The following is a 17,442-nucleotide window of genomic DNA, read 5'->3' as shown; positions in this document are numbered from 1 at the left end:
GAATTCAGACGTTTACTAACGGTCTTTTTTTTAATATTACAAACGTTGAAAAATGTAGATACTTTTTATATAATTTTAACACAGTAAAAGTTTAAGAATATGTTGTATATATGAAGTATATATTGTTTTTGTGTTAAAAATTGTACAGTTATTTTATATTTAAAATTAAGGCACATTAGCATTATCGCCATAATTCATTGTCTTTTTTTTGTTTTAGTAGTTCTTTGTTCAATGTAAATATAATATTAGTGTTTTTATTATTATCAAATTAATAAGGCAATATAAGGCACATTTTTATCAAATTGATGTCTTCAAACGTCATCGATATTTATTTGTACTTTTGTGAACATTGGTTATTGCAAATTATTAATGTCGATTCCATGTGTTTATGTTAATATATTTTTTAAATTATTATCTTAGATATAGAAATTCCTAAAAATAATTATTAGAGAATGTTTGGATAAACGTCATTTAATAAATACCCGTTGAAGCATTTATACCAACTGTCATTTTATTTTTATTAATATGTCTATATTTATATCATTTATTATGAAATTTATCAAGATTTTTTTGTTTTACACTAGTGTAAAATATAATGAATTTTATTTAAATATATTAGAAGTTTTTCACATTTTCTTTTTTATTAATTTGTTCGTTTTTTAATTTTATTTGTAAATTAAATGTTTTAGTCTTTGATTATTTTTTTTGTCGATTTTAAAATTAATAATAAATCAACTGAATTGTCAACTGTAATATTGTAAGATTATTAATATTTTGTAGGTTTTTTTTTCTGTGTTTATCTATTTTGATTAAAGCGCCATCTATAAAAAATTTAAGTTCTGTTTGTAAGCAATTTTTACGTGTTCCAAGTTTAAAATTATTATATTTACAATACCTAATACATCCAATTGAATAATACGATTAACATTTATATTAAAAAGCATATGTATACAGCTTTTGACAACCAGTACAGTCAATATAGACTTTATATAATTTCTTTCTTTTATTTTTTATTTAATCTATGCGGTTTTTCAATGCTTATAGTTTGTCAATAGATATATTTATCCCTTTTTTAATTCAGTTGTTATATCCAATGTATAATAAAGATTTAATAATTAACAATGATTTATTTATTGTTCTTGACAGACTATATCGACACTATGACATTAACATTAAACTTTTTTTTTTTTAAATTATATTTCATCAATAGATTTTTTATTCGTTTTGATAGCAAATGTAACCGATTATTTTTTTATACATTTACAATAAACTTCAATATTTGAAAACGATTTAATTAACATTTCTCTAAAAATAAATATATTATCTCATAATTTTTTGATATTTGATAGAGCATATTTTATATAATTTTTCTTTCGATTTTATACTTCATAAATCGATATTTTTAACCATTTTTATGGAAACAATTATGTTCCTTTAATAATTTAAAAACATTTCCTTTGTATTTATTATAGTGTAGCATTCTTTCAGAATGTTTTTAGTCACTGCAAATGACATTGACAATGACAATAGACTTTTAAACCAAATAATTAAATAAATCGCTCAACTGGAACTGTCGGAGTCACTCTCACTGCTGACTTGTCTCTTCTTGTTCTTCTTCTTCTTCTCTTTGTGTCTCTCGTCGTGTCTATCGCGGTGCTTGTGCGGGCTCTCTCGCCTGATCCGGTTATGTCAAATGCCCGAGTCGTCGGTGGTGTGGTGGATGTTGTTCTGCGATTCCTCAGAAGACTGCGACTTCTGTCTTTCCTTTCTCTTCTTCCCTCTGAAAATTAAATCGGTTTTATATAAAAGAGATTTAACTTCTTGTTAAATCAAATCAAAATTAGTATATTCTTTATTTGAATAGACTATTGCAGGCACTTTCTAATTGTCAATCAACATAAAACGTCGGCATTGTTGTTCCTACAGGAAGCTATCATCGTCTCGAAAGGCATTTCGCTGCGAGCCGGCGAGAAACTCAACAGTTGCTCTTTGCAAATATAGTTTTATAAAGAGCGCGCGACAATAATTAGCTTACTGAAGCATCGAAAACATTTAATTCCGCGCATTAACATTAGTATAGTATTCTTGGATACAATGATATATATTTTTTCAACAACATATTTTTATATTGATTTTAAATCTCACCAGTTACAGATTTGAAATTGATTTGGGAATTTTATTCTACATATGTATACCTTGTGCCATAAACGATTTATTTGATTTCTATCGATTTTTATTTCATGGATTTATCATACAGATTCAAGCTCTATGGCGTTTGGGTATGGTGATTGGGAATGACGACCCGTTTAAAGATAGATCTTGCGACAAACTGGTGTTTACCTTAACCCACTAAGATACTCCCTCCCCCCCACCTAAGAATAAATAAGGTGAACAGAAATAAGGTGATGCTTGTTATTATTCGACAAGACGAAATCCTTCAGCAATTTATACAGATTTTGATGTCAAATATAATGAATATTAGAATTACGCAGTTCGTTATGATGTTCGTACATTTGACAGTTTGCTTTTAGCTTTGCACGTTTGACAGAATGTTTTGAATTTCGCGCGTTCGGTAGTTCCCACGCTACGAATTTAAATTGTCACAACGGCTGCGTCATCACAAAATTTTATTTATTTTACATTTAATTAATAAAAAGTGTGATCATTGAGAATATGTTTAATTAATTTATTTTAATATTCGAATGCGACTACTTCTAGCAGTATAAAACCTGTTGACATAACTAGTATGTAATTATGTTAATAAAAGTATGTAACATATATTGTTTGAATATTAAATGATTGTGCATCAGACTAGCTTGAATAATTTAAAATAATAAAGAGTGTATTCATGTAATACTGTGATCAAAAAGTAAGGTGCATTTGTACAATGCGATTAAAATAAGAATAGGACGGGCTCTCGGCTAACTTCACTCTTATAAGTACGGTCAGCATTAAATATATAAAATAAAAAAATAATAATAATTGTTTTTGTTGATTGTTTAATTTGTTCTACAATAAGCAAAAGAGGTAGTGTTTTACATCGGCGAGCTCGAGAGATTATCAGCAATGTTGATAAGTACTTCGAGGAAGAAAAAAAACGTGGCATTATGTTGTTGGACCAGTTAAAACAAGCAATTGTACCAGGGCCAGATGGCAATATTCATATATCGCGTGATGTATTTGGAAGTTTCATTAAGCATTTGGAAACTGCTTCGAAGGTAACCGAGCGAGTGACTAGCCACTGGTATTATTTTTTAACATTGCTTTTTTGCACACTATACCAAGTTCCCGTTGTGACGTCACAACATGACGCTAGGCCGGTCCTATTCTTATTTTAATCGCATTGTATATAAAATTTTAATTCTTTTTTTATTCTTACAAATAAATTTCATCCTCTTCAAAGCAACGCAATATATCCAACGTTTTTTCCAATCCTCGAAACAGTCATAGCCTTCAAGATCTTCGATTCGGTTTTATCTCCTAAATCGTGTCAAAATGGCGTCTCCGTATTGGTCTTGTGAGTTTGCTAAACACCCAGAAGTCGCACGGAGACAAATCAGGCGAATACGATGGTTGAACGACTAACTTTTTTTATTATTTTTTTTATTGAACTTTTTGACAGACGCTTGGCTAATGTTATAGACAGTCCTACCAACCTAAGAAATTTATTTGCCTTCGTAATGGGCGGGACTTTTAAATGTCAATTTCACCTTACTTTTTGATTACAGATTATGTCGACAATACGTATGACAACCTATGTGAAAAATAAATTAAAAAATAAATTTAAAAATAACCATTTACATGAGATTAGCAGTTAAACAATAACCAGCTTGTTATACCTTTCTCTTGGCTTTATAAATTTAGTGACTATTTTTATGGGCAACTGTATATGGTTTTACTATGTAATTCCGTGCTATTACTATGTTACCTTTATTACATATGTGATAGTGTGAAAGATTATTAAATAATAATAAAGCTTGTATATATTCTACCGTAATATGTATTATACCTTCTTTATTATAAGTATATATGCCATATACATATGTAAGTATGTTTTATACATGTTAATTACCCATTATTTATAATTCTACTGTTTCCATTCTTTGGATGTCTGTAAGAGATTGCCTCGTGTGATAAGACAGCCCATTGTATTTATTTATGAAACTAATTAAATGTATCCTAGCATGTACAATAAAGAATATAAAAAAAACAACTAAATAATAAATATAATAGTGTAAAGAGATTGTAAAAATAATCATTAAAAAATACGTAAGAATTTGTAGTGAGCTCTTCTCATATCGAGATGCATTTGATATAAAGGGAGTTCAATCTGATTCTAGTTTCAATCAAAAGGTTCTCTTCTCTTATTCTCTTGATATACAGAAGTGGTCAATCTAACGTAGATATTGATATGAATATAACTTACCCTTTCTTCTTTTCGTTCTCCACTCCTACTTGATCTTTAAATAGTTTCGTCAGCTCCAACTCCTTGATCTCATCGGTGTTGGTCAGTATAATGGCTCTGCGAATGGTTTTACTCAAGGTTACATTATTTTTTTTTAATCTGTGGATCTCGATGCTTAGGTTGGTGGTCATCAACCTGTTATCTGATCAACGTTCACTGCAAGGAATAAGCCTTGAAATGCTTCAATGATGTTTATGTACTTGGTCCACCTAGAGGGGGACCTTTCTCCTACGTAGGGGGGTCACGTAGAATTAATTGTAAAAAGTTAAAGTTCTACAATTAAAATACTATTTCAATAATTTCCTAGCACTGTCCCATTTTTAATTGTCAAATAGTCAAGCTTCTTGGTAATGTAAGCCGAATAAAATTTTTAGTTGTCGATAAAATAGAAGGTAATCTGGCGTTGAAATCAGGGAAGAGACAATACTCTCCCTGATAGGCGGAAAAGAAACCATGAAAGAATTCCTCAGTTATTGCAAAAGAATCATACAATATGCAATAGAAAAAAATAAAAGTTAGGCATCAACAAACAAAAACAAAAACAAAAAAGATATGTAAAAATAAATAATATTAAACTGTGATAAAGATAAAGATAAAAATGTGATACAACAAAACTAGAAATTAAGAAAATGTAAAATAAAAAGAGGATGAAAGAATGGTAAAACAGAGCAAAAGGGAAAGAAAGCAGAATTGTGGTATAAAAGAACAGAATGAAAGATTATGTGAAGAATGAAAGAGAAGAGAATGAAAATAAAATAATTAAGTGAATGAATTAAATGCTAATAAAGTCCCTATCCCGCCATAAATAGGGGTACGAGAGGCCCCCAATAGCGGGGGTCATAAAAAAAATATAGAAGGTAAAAAGAGCTAGAATACGGTCACCTGCTAGCTGGATTGAAGCATAAGTAAACTAAGTATATTCTACACCCATTCTTTAATACTATAATAAACTGATATAAGATATAAGGAATGAAGTGAAGAATGACTGGAAAAGTATGTAGGTAAAGTAATGAAAGACATAAATAAGAATGAAAGATTTTGTGACGAATAAAACGAAAAATAAATGTATATATCTGACAAAATTATTTATTTTAAATTATCTGTGATGCCTCGCCCTTAAACATGGTAGGGAGAACGGGATATCCACAATAACGGGAGCCAAAATTAAAAAAAAAACCTCGACTTGGTCGGATGCAAATGACTGGCTAATGACACACTCAAATGCATCTTTTACACAACATCTTTTATACAAGACCTAAACGTCAAGGGCGGCTCTAACTCGTGTGCCCTACGGCCCCCTAGGCCTGACACCCCCCCCCCCCCTCCGCCGCCGCGGATATAACTATTAACTTGCATACAACAAGCTATTTCATAGCTTGCAGTATGGTATTAGTTACGGCCTTTCTTCTTATGACGGCAGAATAACACTCATTGTTTTTATGCCTGTAGCACATATCTGTTACGAAACTAAGCGGCGAACCGCGATAGGTTCCAAGACGATGCTATTAGCCGGGAGCGCCGTGACGTCCAATGAGACAGCTGAGAGCATCGTCTTGGACCATCATGGTTATAGATGTAAAAAAGCCGATTTAAAACGTTTAAAACCAAAAGTGGCTGTTTTAAACCCCAAATAAATCTTTTTAAACGGTTTAAAACTCGCCTACTAAAATATAAGAACAGTGTTTTTACACATCATTATCGACAATACTTGGTCTTGTGTTAGTTACCTATGCAGTTTATACCTATGTAGGTAAGTATATTACATATAAAGTACTATAATTATAAAGAAACAATATTACATACAATAGATTAAAATATGTACCTAAATCATAAAGAAATTGTGGATAGAAGTTTTGACCTTTATTTCCAAGTAGTTAAGATCTACTCAAAGGTCCACTCCTCAATTTCTGTTCAAAGAGTTTGCCGACAGAGAGCCACCGCCGACTGCTATGCACACACACAGTCTGTCAAGAAAGTCATGAAAAGAAATAAAGTGTTGCCATATTTAATTTTAGGACAGAAATGTCAGTCAGTTTTACAAAGATAGTGGCGCCTCATAAATTTTCATGACTTTCTTGACTGTATGATCATCAAGTTGTCGAGTGGACTGTGTAAGATTAGCCAGTTTTTTCATTACTTTCAAGAAAAAGTCGGGTACCTAATAATCTAATTTTATAACAGCTCATTACATTTTAGTTATTTAGTAATGTTTGGCATATTTGGTACGAGTATCTTTATATTGAATCCAAATTTGTACATTTTTTTACAATACTGGCAACACTGACATGTCCGCACGCAACACGCTATGTATGTGTGTATGTGGTGTGGAGTAGGCGAGCTGGCAACGTTGCATCTTGACGTCTCTCCGCGTGAGAAGTGCAAGTGTGTGAGTTTGGTTTTAAACCGAATGAAACTGATTGATAAATCTTTTCAAAATAACCAATATAGTTAACTAGGTAATAGTTTTTCAACTTAGCTAGGTAATGTCTACGCTTGGAATAGATAGTGTTTATATTAAGGAAAAACATAGTCGTCAACACTAAACGTTTAAAATCGAAAAAAATGGATTTTTTCGGTTTTAAGCGGTTTTTTCGTTTTAAACCGATTGGTTTAATTCGTTTTAAACCGGCCTTACATCTATAATCATGGTACAACAATGATATGACAGAAGCGGCCAGCCAGCGCGGTGACGGCAGTCATCAAACGCGGCTTCCTTTTTCGAACATTTTGTTTCAACTCGAAATAAACTTGATGAAAGTGAATAGAAGCGACGGCAAGTTATAGCCGCGCGGGGGGGGGGGGTCAGGCTAAGAGGGCGCCAGGGTTTCATTGCACACGAGCTAAAGCCACCCCTGCGCCCCTGCTAAGCGTTCATGTATCACGAGGACTTCAGAAATAAACTATCCTAAGTTAAATCTAGCAAAATTGTCAAAAAGATTAGTAAAATCGTTAAACTAGTAAAGCTATACTGAACTAATGAACACAGGTTATACAAACAAATATACGCTGTCACCGTCCCTTGCTGTTAGTCGAGGCCACGCCTATTACAGTGATGTGCAGATGTAGAAGAAATATCGATAAATTCGATAACAAACAGTTTTTCTTTATTTTCATACAAAATCATTTGCTATAAGTTCACAAGATTTAAAACTTTTACACTTATTTCCAAACACCCTGTATACATCACTGTAAAATATGTTGCATTAACTTATATTTTCATAGGGATTTCAGTAGAAACTGCCAAATTTAGACTTGGAGACCCGTACTTGGATCCTTATTTAAAGGACTTCGGTCTGTCTGCAAGACAGAGCTAAAGAAACATATAGAGATAGATACTATCACCTTTCTAGTGGGAAACGAAAATAGTCGTTCCAAAGTTTTAAGGTACTGTAGGTGGATTATTCAGTACATATAAAAATAAATAGGTCGGGTAAGAAGTTTATAAAATAAGTATTATCAATTATAAAGAAATAAGAATTAAATATAGAAGTCATTGTAAAGTTAAAAGATAAATAAATTGAACTTGGAAATTGAGTTCAGTTTTAATGTACTGTGATAATAAAATAAAAAAATAAAATCTTATAAATGGTGATAGCGGATGAAAGTCAATGTTTTAAATGAATGATAAGAATGAAAGATATCGTGAGGAAAGACAGAAGAATAATAAGAGAGCTAAAGAACTATGAAGGAGAAACTCGATTGAAAAACAAAAACAATATTTGCGAAAACATAGTTCTTATCCATCATGCAGGAGGACGAGAAAGAGCGACAAAGTCTAGATTCAGTCGTTTTGGATGGCCTTGAGTTGGAACGTTAAAAGAGTATTAATTAGTGTCAAGCACAAATCTAGGTCCTCTCAAGAGGATTTGGCCTGGTCACTCCATGAAGCGTCAGTTTAATTGATCTAGGAACTCTCGACGTCCTGCGAATCTGGCGAAGATGTAGTGCCATACCAGTGAGTCATTGAGCTACCAGTCGGAAGGAGTACAACATGGCACTTGTCAGTGTCGGAAACGAATTTTTATAAATGATGAATGAATTATTATTGTTTATGGTCTAATAGTCTGTAGTATATCCAGATCAAGCGATTTTAAACTGTATTTTCAATGTAATTCGATATAATGTAGCCTACTTCGTTTCGGGAATATTCTGACCCGTAGACAGTTGACAGTTTAAAAGATGTTTTAAGATAAGTCCTTTGGGTCCTGCAAATCCGCTGCATTTGCGAATTTCACTAGGGTAACAACGTAAGCCCGGAATTTTATTTATTTAAAAAAAAAACTACTAAGGGCATTATTCTGAGGTATACGCATAACTCGAAGCTAGATGCACCTTTAATAATGAACTGTATTTAAGTTGTTTATATGAAAAATAAAAAAAAAATTAAAAATATCGATATTGTCTTGTCACATCACTAGTAGAAGCTATTCATTCGCTTCGTGTCAAAGTGACGGCCACCCTCGACACTATTGTTTGTACGAATTTGTAAATAAAACAGATTCGTTGTACGCGCTACGGGAATCATGATTTTGACGACGATATTAGCAATTTTTTGATTTGCAGTCTTTTGATTTGTATGTTTAGTAAGTTCACTAAGCAAATATTGGTAAAAATAGCAAATATAAAATCACTGCTGGATGAATATTCACTATTCGTTCACAATTTCGTAACAACGCGATCACTAAACTATAACTCGGAGAACATTCTAAATGTTCATGTCACGAACTTCACTTCACTTCGAATCCCGGTAACATGACGACTGTGGCTTATCGTTGACCAGACGTCAGACGAAAAACTCCTGGTCTTCCTCGGGATTCTTTCTTAAATATCGCTGGCGGATAACTTCTAGACGGTTGTGCGAAATGGAGAGGTGAGGTAAAGAAATAATAAAGCCACCTCAAAGCCTCTATTGTACTCCATACCTTACTTCATCTCTCGGCAACTACAGTGAAAAATGCAATAAACATAGGAACCATAATGGAGCCAAAATATCTTTATTGCGTCAATCACCGCATCTTTTTGATACCGCGCCGTCAGCCCCGATAGACTCGATTGTAAAATTCGTTCTTTGTTCCCTGCGGTTCATATCGTGTTTAATATTCAAGCGGTCTTCACAATATATTCAAGTAAAGAATATATTTGTAAATAAAACATAAGAATGGTATTAAATAGAATAGTAAAAATAGAACTAAAGAAGCATAGAAACCAAACGACTGGATCTCTTTGCCAGTGGGTACAGATAAAAAAATCATCAAGGTAATGATAAACGGAATGTATCAATAAATTGTTGGAGTTCCTCACCTGATCCTTCCACCTTCGACTCTTTCCTGACGACGAGGATCGCTGATCACGGAGATGGAAGTTTCTCCGACCTCGTGCCTCTTATGTTTTCTTCCCTTACTGTGCCTGTAAAGATTCATTTACATGTGAAGCCTTCACATGAGGATGCTCAATTAGTACCCACTACGACCACCATGCACCCTACTCTTTATTTTAATCAATTAATTATTATTCTGAAAGTGCTTACAGAAACGTATCTATACAAAAACATAATACTAGGAGAATACGACGTTCTAACCCAGAGTTCCCCAAACTTTTTTGTGTCGTAGACCCCTTGCCATGTTTTTCCGTGTTCGGTAGACCCCCTACTTACCTGATATTGATTTCCTGTAAATTTCTAACCGTAGTGTAGTAAAGTGAAATAACTGTAGTGCAGAGTATATAGAGAAAAACCGTTGTGATATTTTAGAAGCGAAGGAGAAAAGGAAGATGTGTAGAAGAAGAAAGCACGCAGAAAAATGTGTTATATTGTGAAGAGGAATGAATGATTTTAAATAGAGAATGTAAATAAAGAAGAATCCCCGCCACTATAGGGGTGAAAGGGAGTTCCCCTAAAAAAGGTAACCGTAAAAAAAAACTTACGAACGCTTCTTGTCCTTTTCTTTCTTATCGGACTTGTGCTTCTTTCTCTTTCTATACACAGACCCCGTACCTTCTTCTAAAGTCTCTAGATGCAGGACATAGAGCCTGTAGATTTGTAAAAGGATTACCTGCAACAAAATGTTTTTTTTTTTTTAAAAAACTTATTGTAAAAGGCAAAGACCTATCCCAGGTATATATATAGGTAGATATATCATAATCGCCACGCTTGGCAGGTGAATTGGCGATCGCAGTGTGATATTATGGTACACAGGAGACACTACTGACCATTCCCTTGAAACTTATTTGTGAGTAATGGCAATTCCAAATAATTAATGCACAAAAAACAAAAGAAGAAGCAGAAACTTCACGACACCTCTCAGTATGTACCACCATTTTTTAGTTAATTATTAAAAGTGCACCTATATATATATATATATAGGAATATTATTATTAAATCTGATACCGTTTATAAAAGCTTGTTTTGAAAAGTAAAGTCACGATTATATGGGAGATAAAAACTAGGAGACTGTGAAAAGGTATTATATGCAGCTTTTTTCTTTTTGCGTTCATGTCCTCGCGTATGATTTATTAAACGGTTTTATTTAGTTCGACCCGTACGGAATTTGTATATTTGGGTCAAAATTAGAAATTGAAATTTAAGCACCTTCCCGTTGTCAGATTGATCTAAAGTTTGGTACACACATTTAATTTAGATGACAATACAATATATTAAAATCAATAACATTATAAATCTAAGATGGCCGCCGATACAGAATGGCGAATTACATATTTTTCCTTAATCCCCTCAATATGAGTATCAAATGAAAGGGCTACACTAGTAAAACACGATTATCATGTTAAAATTTAAAATTCAAGATGGACGCCGTTCCAATATGGCTGACTAGGTTACATATTTTTCCACAACCACCACAATATGGGTATCAAAAAACCGTTTAACTTAAAAGTTTTTTAAATGTATTTATCCAGGAATCAAATCAACGCGCCATATTTAGTAATTCGACTAGCACTAACAATTACTTTGACCGGTGTATATTTTCGGCAAATATAGAGCCTTTATTGAAAGCACAACCTGCAAATTCATATACATAGTTTTAAATAAATGGCGCTCAACCTCACACGGCTAAATAAAACATGGCGTTTCTTCGTAATTTATTCCCTTAAAAATTGATAAGTCGTTTTCGTGATATCCCCTGGTCATCCAGGTCACCAGGTCTTACCACCATAGAATTTTTTATATGGGGATATCTGAAGATTAAAGTCTATGAAACGAACCGAGTGATCATCTCAGAAGAAAATACCGAGGTCAGATTGTAAGAATATGTCCATTGTAATGGCTATTATTTAGACAATATAATTTTTAAAAACATAACCCGCATAATTATTCTTTTTAATTTTTACTAAAAACATATTTTAATATAACATATATTTTTTAATTTAAATTTAAAATTCGAATTCTGCAACCGGACAGTCATACCATTGAGACGGAATCTTTAAACTAGTAAATAAGTTATATTTATATATTACTAGCTGATCCCGCAAACGTTGTTTTGCAAAAAAAATTGATATTTTAATTTACAAATAAAAAATAAGGGTTGATCGTAGAGGGTGAAAATTTATGGTTGTATGTATTCTTGTATGCTGTATCATAAAAAAATAAAAACAAAAAATTTCGTTAAAAAAATTAAAAAAAAATTTTTAAGTGTGAACAACCTTTATCGCTTAGGGGTATAGAAAATAGATAGTAGCCGATTCTCAGACCTACTGAATACGCATAATTAATTTGGTAAAAATCAGTCAAGCCGTTTCAGAGGAGTTCAAGTTCGAACACCGTGACACGAGAATTTTATATATTAGATTATAATTAACTATATATACTTAGTTAATATTTAGTGCTTATATTAAAAGTTATAGGGTCGACGTTACTTCAAATGAGACAATAATATTAATATAAAAACTTTTTAGTATCACTCACCAACGTGTTTTTACAAGTGAAGAAAATATTCATGTAGTTGATGATTTTGTAGTGGGCGATGATTAGAAGTCTGAAGGCGAGGAAGGGAGCGTCTTGCAAGGCAATGTTCATAATGATGGCGCAAACTTCTATAGAACAACAGCATGCGCGGCTCGTGCTCCTGGAATAGAAGGAATATTTTTAAATTTCGAATTAGTATATGCCACAGATAACATATACATAGAAATTATAACGAAACGCGACACGCGGGTAGTTTGAAAACCGTTAAACATATTTGTACATATTCAAGAATAAATAGTTGACATAAGAATGATTCTTCCAGGAAAACTCGGCGCCAGGTTATAAATGTCGATCTACCTCATCTTGGTTACGGACTTCATCAGAGCTGAACACAGGCTGTCATCCAGTCCTGATCTTAATCAACTGGACTATGATTTATGGTCAGTTTTTTAGAGTAAGGCTTGATCTAAAAGCCATGATAATTTGGAGTACCTAAACCAATCCATACGATGGGCAGTGAAGAATTTTATCATAGAGTGCGTGGTGTTATTGTAATTGGTTTTAACATTTAAAGGACTGTTAGAAATTGGCAGCGCAAGATTAGATATCGTGGTGATGATTTGGGGAACCCTATGTCTTGAAGTGGATATCTACTGGCTGATATGTTGAGGGTGTTAATAAATCACTGTAGGGGCCAGCTTATCAGGGGTCCTGGGCGAGGATTGAATCTTTAGTGCGTTCGCGGTAATGAAAAGTGAGTGAGTCTTATAACTCCATCATCTACTTGGAGAGTCAGGAGAGTCAGGTAGTGGAGAGTCAGGTAGTGGAGAGTCAGGTAGTGGAGAGTCAGGTAGTGGAGAGTCAGGTAGTGGAGAGTCAGGTAGTGGAGAGTCAGGTAGTGGAGAGTCAGGTAGTGGAGAGTCAGTTAGTGAAGAGTCATGTAGTGGAGAGTCAGGTAGTGGAGAGTCATGTAGTGTAGAGTCATGTAGTGGAGAGTCAGGTAGTGGAGAGTCAGTTAGTGGAGAGTCAGGTAGTGGAGAGTCATGTAGTGGAGAGTCATGTAGTGGAGAGTCAGGTAGTGGAGAGTCAGGTAGTGGAGAGTCAGGTAGTGGAGAGTCAGTTAGTGGAGAGTCAGGAGAGTCAGGTAGTGGAGAGTCAGGTAGTGGAGAGTCAGTTAGTGGAGAGTCAGGAGAGTCAGGTAGTGGAGAGTCATGTAGTGGAGAGTCAGATAGTGGAGAGTCATGTAGTGGAGAGTCATGTAGTGGAGTCATGTAGTGGAGAGTCATGTAGTGGAGAGTCAGGTAGTGGAGAGTCAGGTAGTGGAGAGTCAGGTAGTGGAGAGTCAGGTAGTGGAGAGTCAGGAGAGTCAGGAGAGTCAGGTAGTGGAGAGTCAGGTAGTGGAGAGTCAGGTAGTGGAGAGTCAGGTAGTGAGTTTGCGCACAGGGCACTTACCTTAAAAGGTACTGTTGTCAGAGATAATGGTGGACCTACCGTAAATAGATCCCAGTCGTGGGAAAAGTAGGTACCCAATTGATATAACGAAGCAGTTTCTATTTTTTAATGCCCCACGTTTTTGTGAAGGCCTTTCGTATCATATTGGAATGGGGACATTACATTTTTGGATATAATCATTTTTTTCATTTATATCTTTATTTACAGTTTTTCACTTTCTTCCTTTACAATATCTTTCATTCTTTTTCTTTTCTTTCATCTGTGATAAAATCTTCTACCTCTTTTTCTTATCATCCTTTCAACCATAGCCTTTCATCATTCCTTAATGACGTAATGGTTAGATAATTTTTGGACTGTATGATATCCAAATTAGCCATAGCAAGAGACATCTGTATGTATCATAAATATATAATTATGGAAGTTTATTTTTATGGCTAAATTATCATAATTATAACACAGATAAATAATAATAGTTTAATAAGAGAATCTATTTCCATAATAAAAATAAAACATGACTTTGAAAATAATACATAAATCAAATTATATAAGTTGGTACGCTTAGCTACCATTAATTTACAGCAATCGTATTAAATATCTCTTAATTTTAAAAATACACGAACATACAGACAAGCGGTGTGAAGCAAGGCGTCGGTGTTTACTTATCGTATATGATTTTTCTATGAATCTACCTAAAGATATTTACAATTCGAAATTATGGAGAAGGCTTCAACATATGTATAGATAATATAGTTCCAAGTAGCACAGACTTCAATTTGTAGTCTTTTTGGCATAAAGTTAATATAGTTCTCCATATTATGTATTTTTAGTACAAAAGTACTTTCCATAATAAGCTACAACTTGAACTCAATAGAATTAGTATCTCTTATAAGTCTGCCAAGAGGCAACGTCTTCTATTGTATCTATAGTAAGCTTAAACAATTTATTTTGTATATAAAGAAATGTTTAAACTTTTAAATTTAGAATTCTTCATCATCACCATCATCATATCAACCGATGGTCAGTGGAATACAAGGGACTACCTTCGAACTTAACCATCTCGTCGGTCCATCTAGTGATGGTTTAGTTACGCCGCGTCTACGGGCTCCAGGCCGAAACCTGGGAACCTTTCAGCCTCAACAGCCTTCTGTTGCACGAGCGACATGCTCTGCCTATAGCCACCTTAAACGAGCAATTCTTCAAGTCAATGAACTGGGTCCGGATGCGAATTTCCTCATTTCTGCAGCAACACTCCAAGTATATACACTTCTTTTAATACCCATCTTAAAAAACCACATCTCAGACCGGATCCTTTAGAAATATCTTCACATAAATCCTGGCTAATTATTTAGTATATATTGAATTTGTACAGATATTACATTCAAAGTTAAAATTCCTTCCATACAAAATGAATGATGCGTGTATATAAACTTGTATGGCCGTGCATGAAGTGGATGTATGAGGCGGGCGTGCACGATACATACGTACATGTCAGACCTATGTGCGGTGCCTCTGGTCTTCCTCGACTTGGTAGCGGTCAGGACCACGGTGAACTGCACGAGAGACCACGACCATATCGCGAGGGTGAGCAGCACGAGGACCTTTTCGGTTGCAACCTTCTCATCTTTGAAGGAGTCGAAGAATTCTATTATATCCGCTGCAGTACCTGGTAAAATCAATTTAGGAAAATGTTAGAAAGGTTAAGTAAAAAAGGGACTAATATATAGCTTCTTCCGCTATGCAGCAGTAGTCGTGCAATGGAGTATACTGCCCGCCAGCCCGCTGATAAATACGGGGCATCCTCAGGAGATTTTTTTATATATCTTTAATTTTAGGTTAGAATTTTATACATGCTTGAACATGTCAACTATTGTGACATTAATATTTGTCATTAAAAGATGCAAAAATAATTTTGGAGGTAAGTCACGTATATGCAAAATCGTAGCAACTTCCGACATTCCGACAAAACAGATTTTGCGTTGCCGACATTTTATGGACTGAAATTCAGTTACTTCGACATATCAAACCTATTGTTGCACGACTACTACTGCATTGGCGGAAGTATCTATATATTGGTCCTTTTCTTATTTAGGATGGACTTCCACAAAATAACGCCTGAATCCATTAGATATCGAATTTTTACTTTTCTCTACGACACAAATATTGAATCTTGAAAATGAATCGTTACTTCTACCGTATTTAGAAAGCATTGGCTATTTAACAAAAAAATCTGTACTGAAGTCATTGTCGCATTTAAGACTGAATAAGCATGATCTTTAACTAAAGCAGAGAGCGTTCCTTGTACACAATATCACTATAAGTGATACGTAGTGGAGAATAATAAGAATAAAACTATTATAGATACTAAATAGTGGAAGTACCATGAAACGTTTTAACCCTTTCGTTGCTAGCGCCGGAGTTAGACGGCATTGTCGACACGCCGTGTGTACCAGCGTCGCATTTATGTGGCATCCATTTGCCGTTCCTTACATTGCATTGTTATTGAATTGATTCCTCTAAGGGTACAATCATGTTATTGAACGCGCCTTTACTCAAAAACAATTTTTCGAAACTATAGCATGTATTTAACTAAAATTAAAAATATAGTAAAGTATCTCCGCAATAATGATCTAACTAAGGTTGACCGAAAGACGTTTTACTTTCAATTTATAAATCAGTAGGAATATATCTAGAATATAAAGTAGAAGATGCGTTGTTTGCAGTGCAAATGGCAAAAGATGGGAATCTAAATACGAACGTAAAAATTGTAATGTGAACTTATGTGTAGATCCTAGTTTTAAAATTTATCACATCCAAATAAATTACTATCAATTATCTTAACTTCTATTTTTATTTAACATACCAGTGAAATATTTAAATATGTAACACAAATGAGAAAATTCGAACATCAGCCTACCGCCATACAATGTGCAATTCGCGGCGCACATGCACGGTTCAGTAGCGTCACTTCGGCAGAACGTACTGCGGTAAGGAAAGGGTTAAGGCCGTCGAAAGAAGTTGATCCTATTGTAAATCTATGGGAGAGTCCTATTCCCAGCAGTGGATATCTTAAGGCTAAAATTATGATGACTGATAAATGTTTCTCACACACAAAACTATATAACACATAAAACACATTAAAAATAATTCTATGTAACACATGTTTAACATACCGATGTAAACGAGAAGCAGCTGACTGAGCTGATCCCTGGTCAAGTCGCCTTTGGGTAGCAGCCAGCGACCGACGATGAGGGTAAGCATCAGGAACTGTTCTATCAGCGTCACCCACATGTCTGTAGGGATCTTGGTTGCCCCGGGCAACGGTATCTCAGTCTAAACAGAAGAAAATTTCGTGATAGAAGTTTTATATTACGAATATTTATTTAAGAGTCCTTATATGTTTTTTTCAATTCATAATCCTGCTTGTACTGTCTGCATCCAACAATTTCACGCGACGTTGACAATATAGTCAGTCTACCTAATGGAGGGTGTACCCAAACCCTGATCAATTCTTCGAGCCTGGTCAGTGATTGGTTCTTCTGTGGACCTCTTTATTTTTGATTCGATCTCCCGACGAATACCCGAGCATAGCTCTCTGGCTGCCAAGTGTGGC

The 17,442-nt window shown here is 34.2% G+C and overlaps 1 protein-coding gene across 1 annotated transcript in view; it reads right to left on the bottom strand.

The window, feature by feature from the left end:
* Positions 1-1,689: 1,689 nt before the first annotated feature.
* Positions 1,690-17,442, bottom strand: part of LOC137927245 (transmembrane protein 26-like) — a 29,861-nt gene continuing 14,108 nt past the window's right edge. Inside the window, exons 3-9 of the mRNA XM_068771024.1 lie at positions 17,003-17,162; positions 15,318-15,495; positions 12,381-12,537; positions 10,388-10,515; positions 9,767-9,871; positions 4,427-4,522; positions 1,690-1,780 (exon numbers count right to left, since the gene is read on the bottom strand). Of these exons, the coding sequence (XP_068627125.1) occupies positions 1,690-1,780; positions 4,427-4,522; positions 9,767-9,871; positions 10,388-10,515; positions 12,381-12,537; positions 15,318-15,495; positions 17,003-17,162 (915 nt within the window). The remainder of the gene's footprint in view (positions 1,781-4,426; positions 4,523-9,766; positions 9,872-10,387; positions 10,516-12,380; positions 12,538-15,317; positions 15,496-17,002; positions 17,163-17,442) is intronic.

This window comes from Battus philenor, unplaced genomic scaffold (assembly GCF_028537555.1).
Source record: "Battus philenor isolate CCGP_79_NKW_IND1 unplaced genomic scaffold, ilBatPhil1.0.hap1 SCAF_30, whole genome shotgun sequence".
Lineage (NCBI taxonomy): Eukaryota > Metazoa > Arthropoda > Insecta > Lepidoptera > Papilionidae > Battus > Battus philenor.
This window is presented reverse-complemented; position numbering and strand designations above follow the sequence as displayed.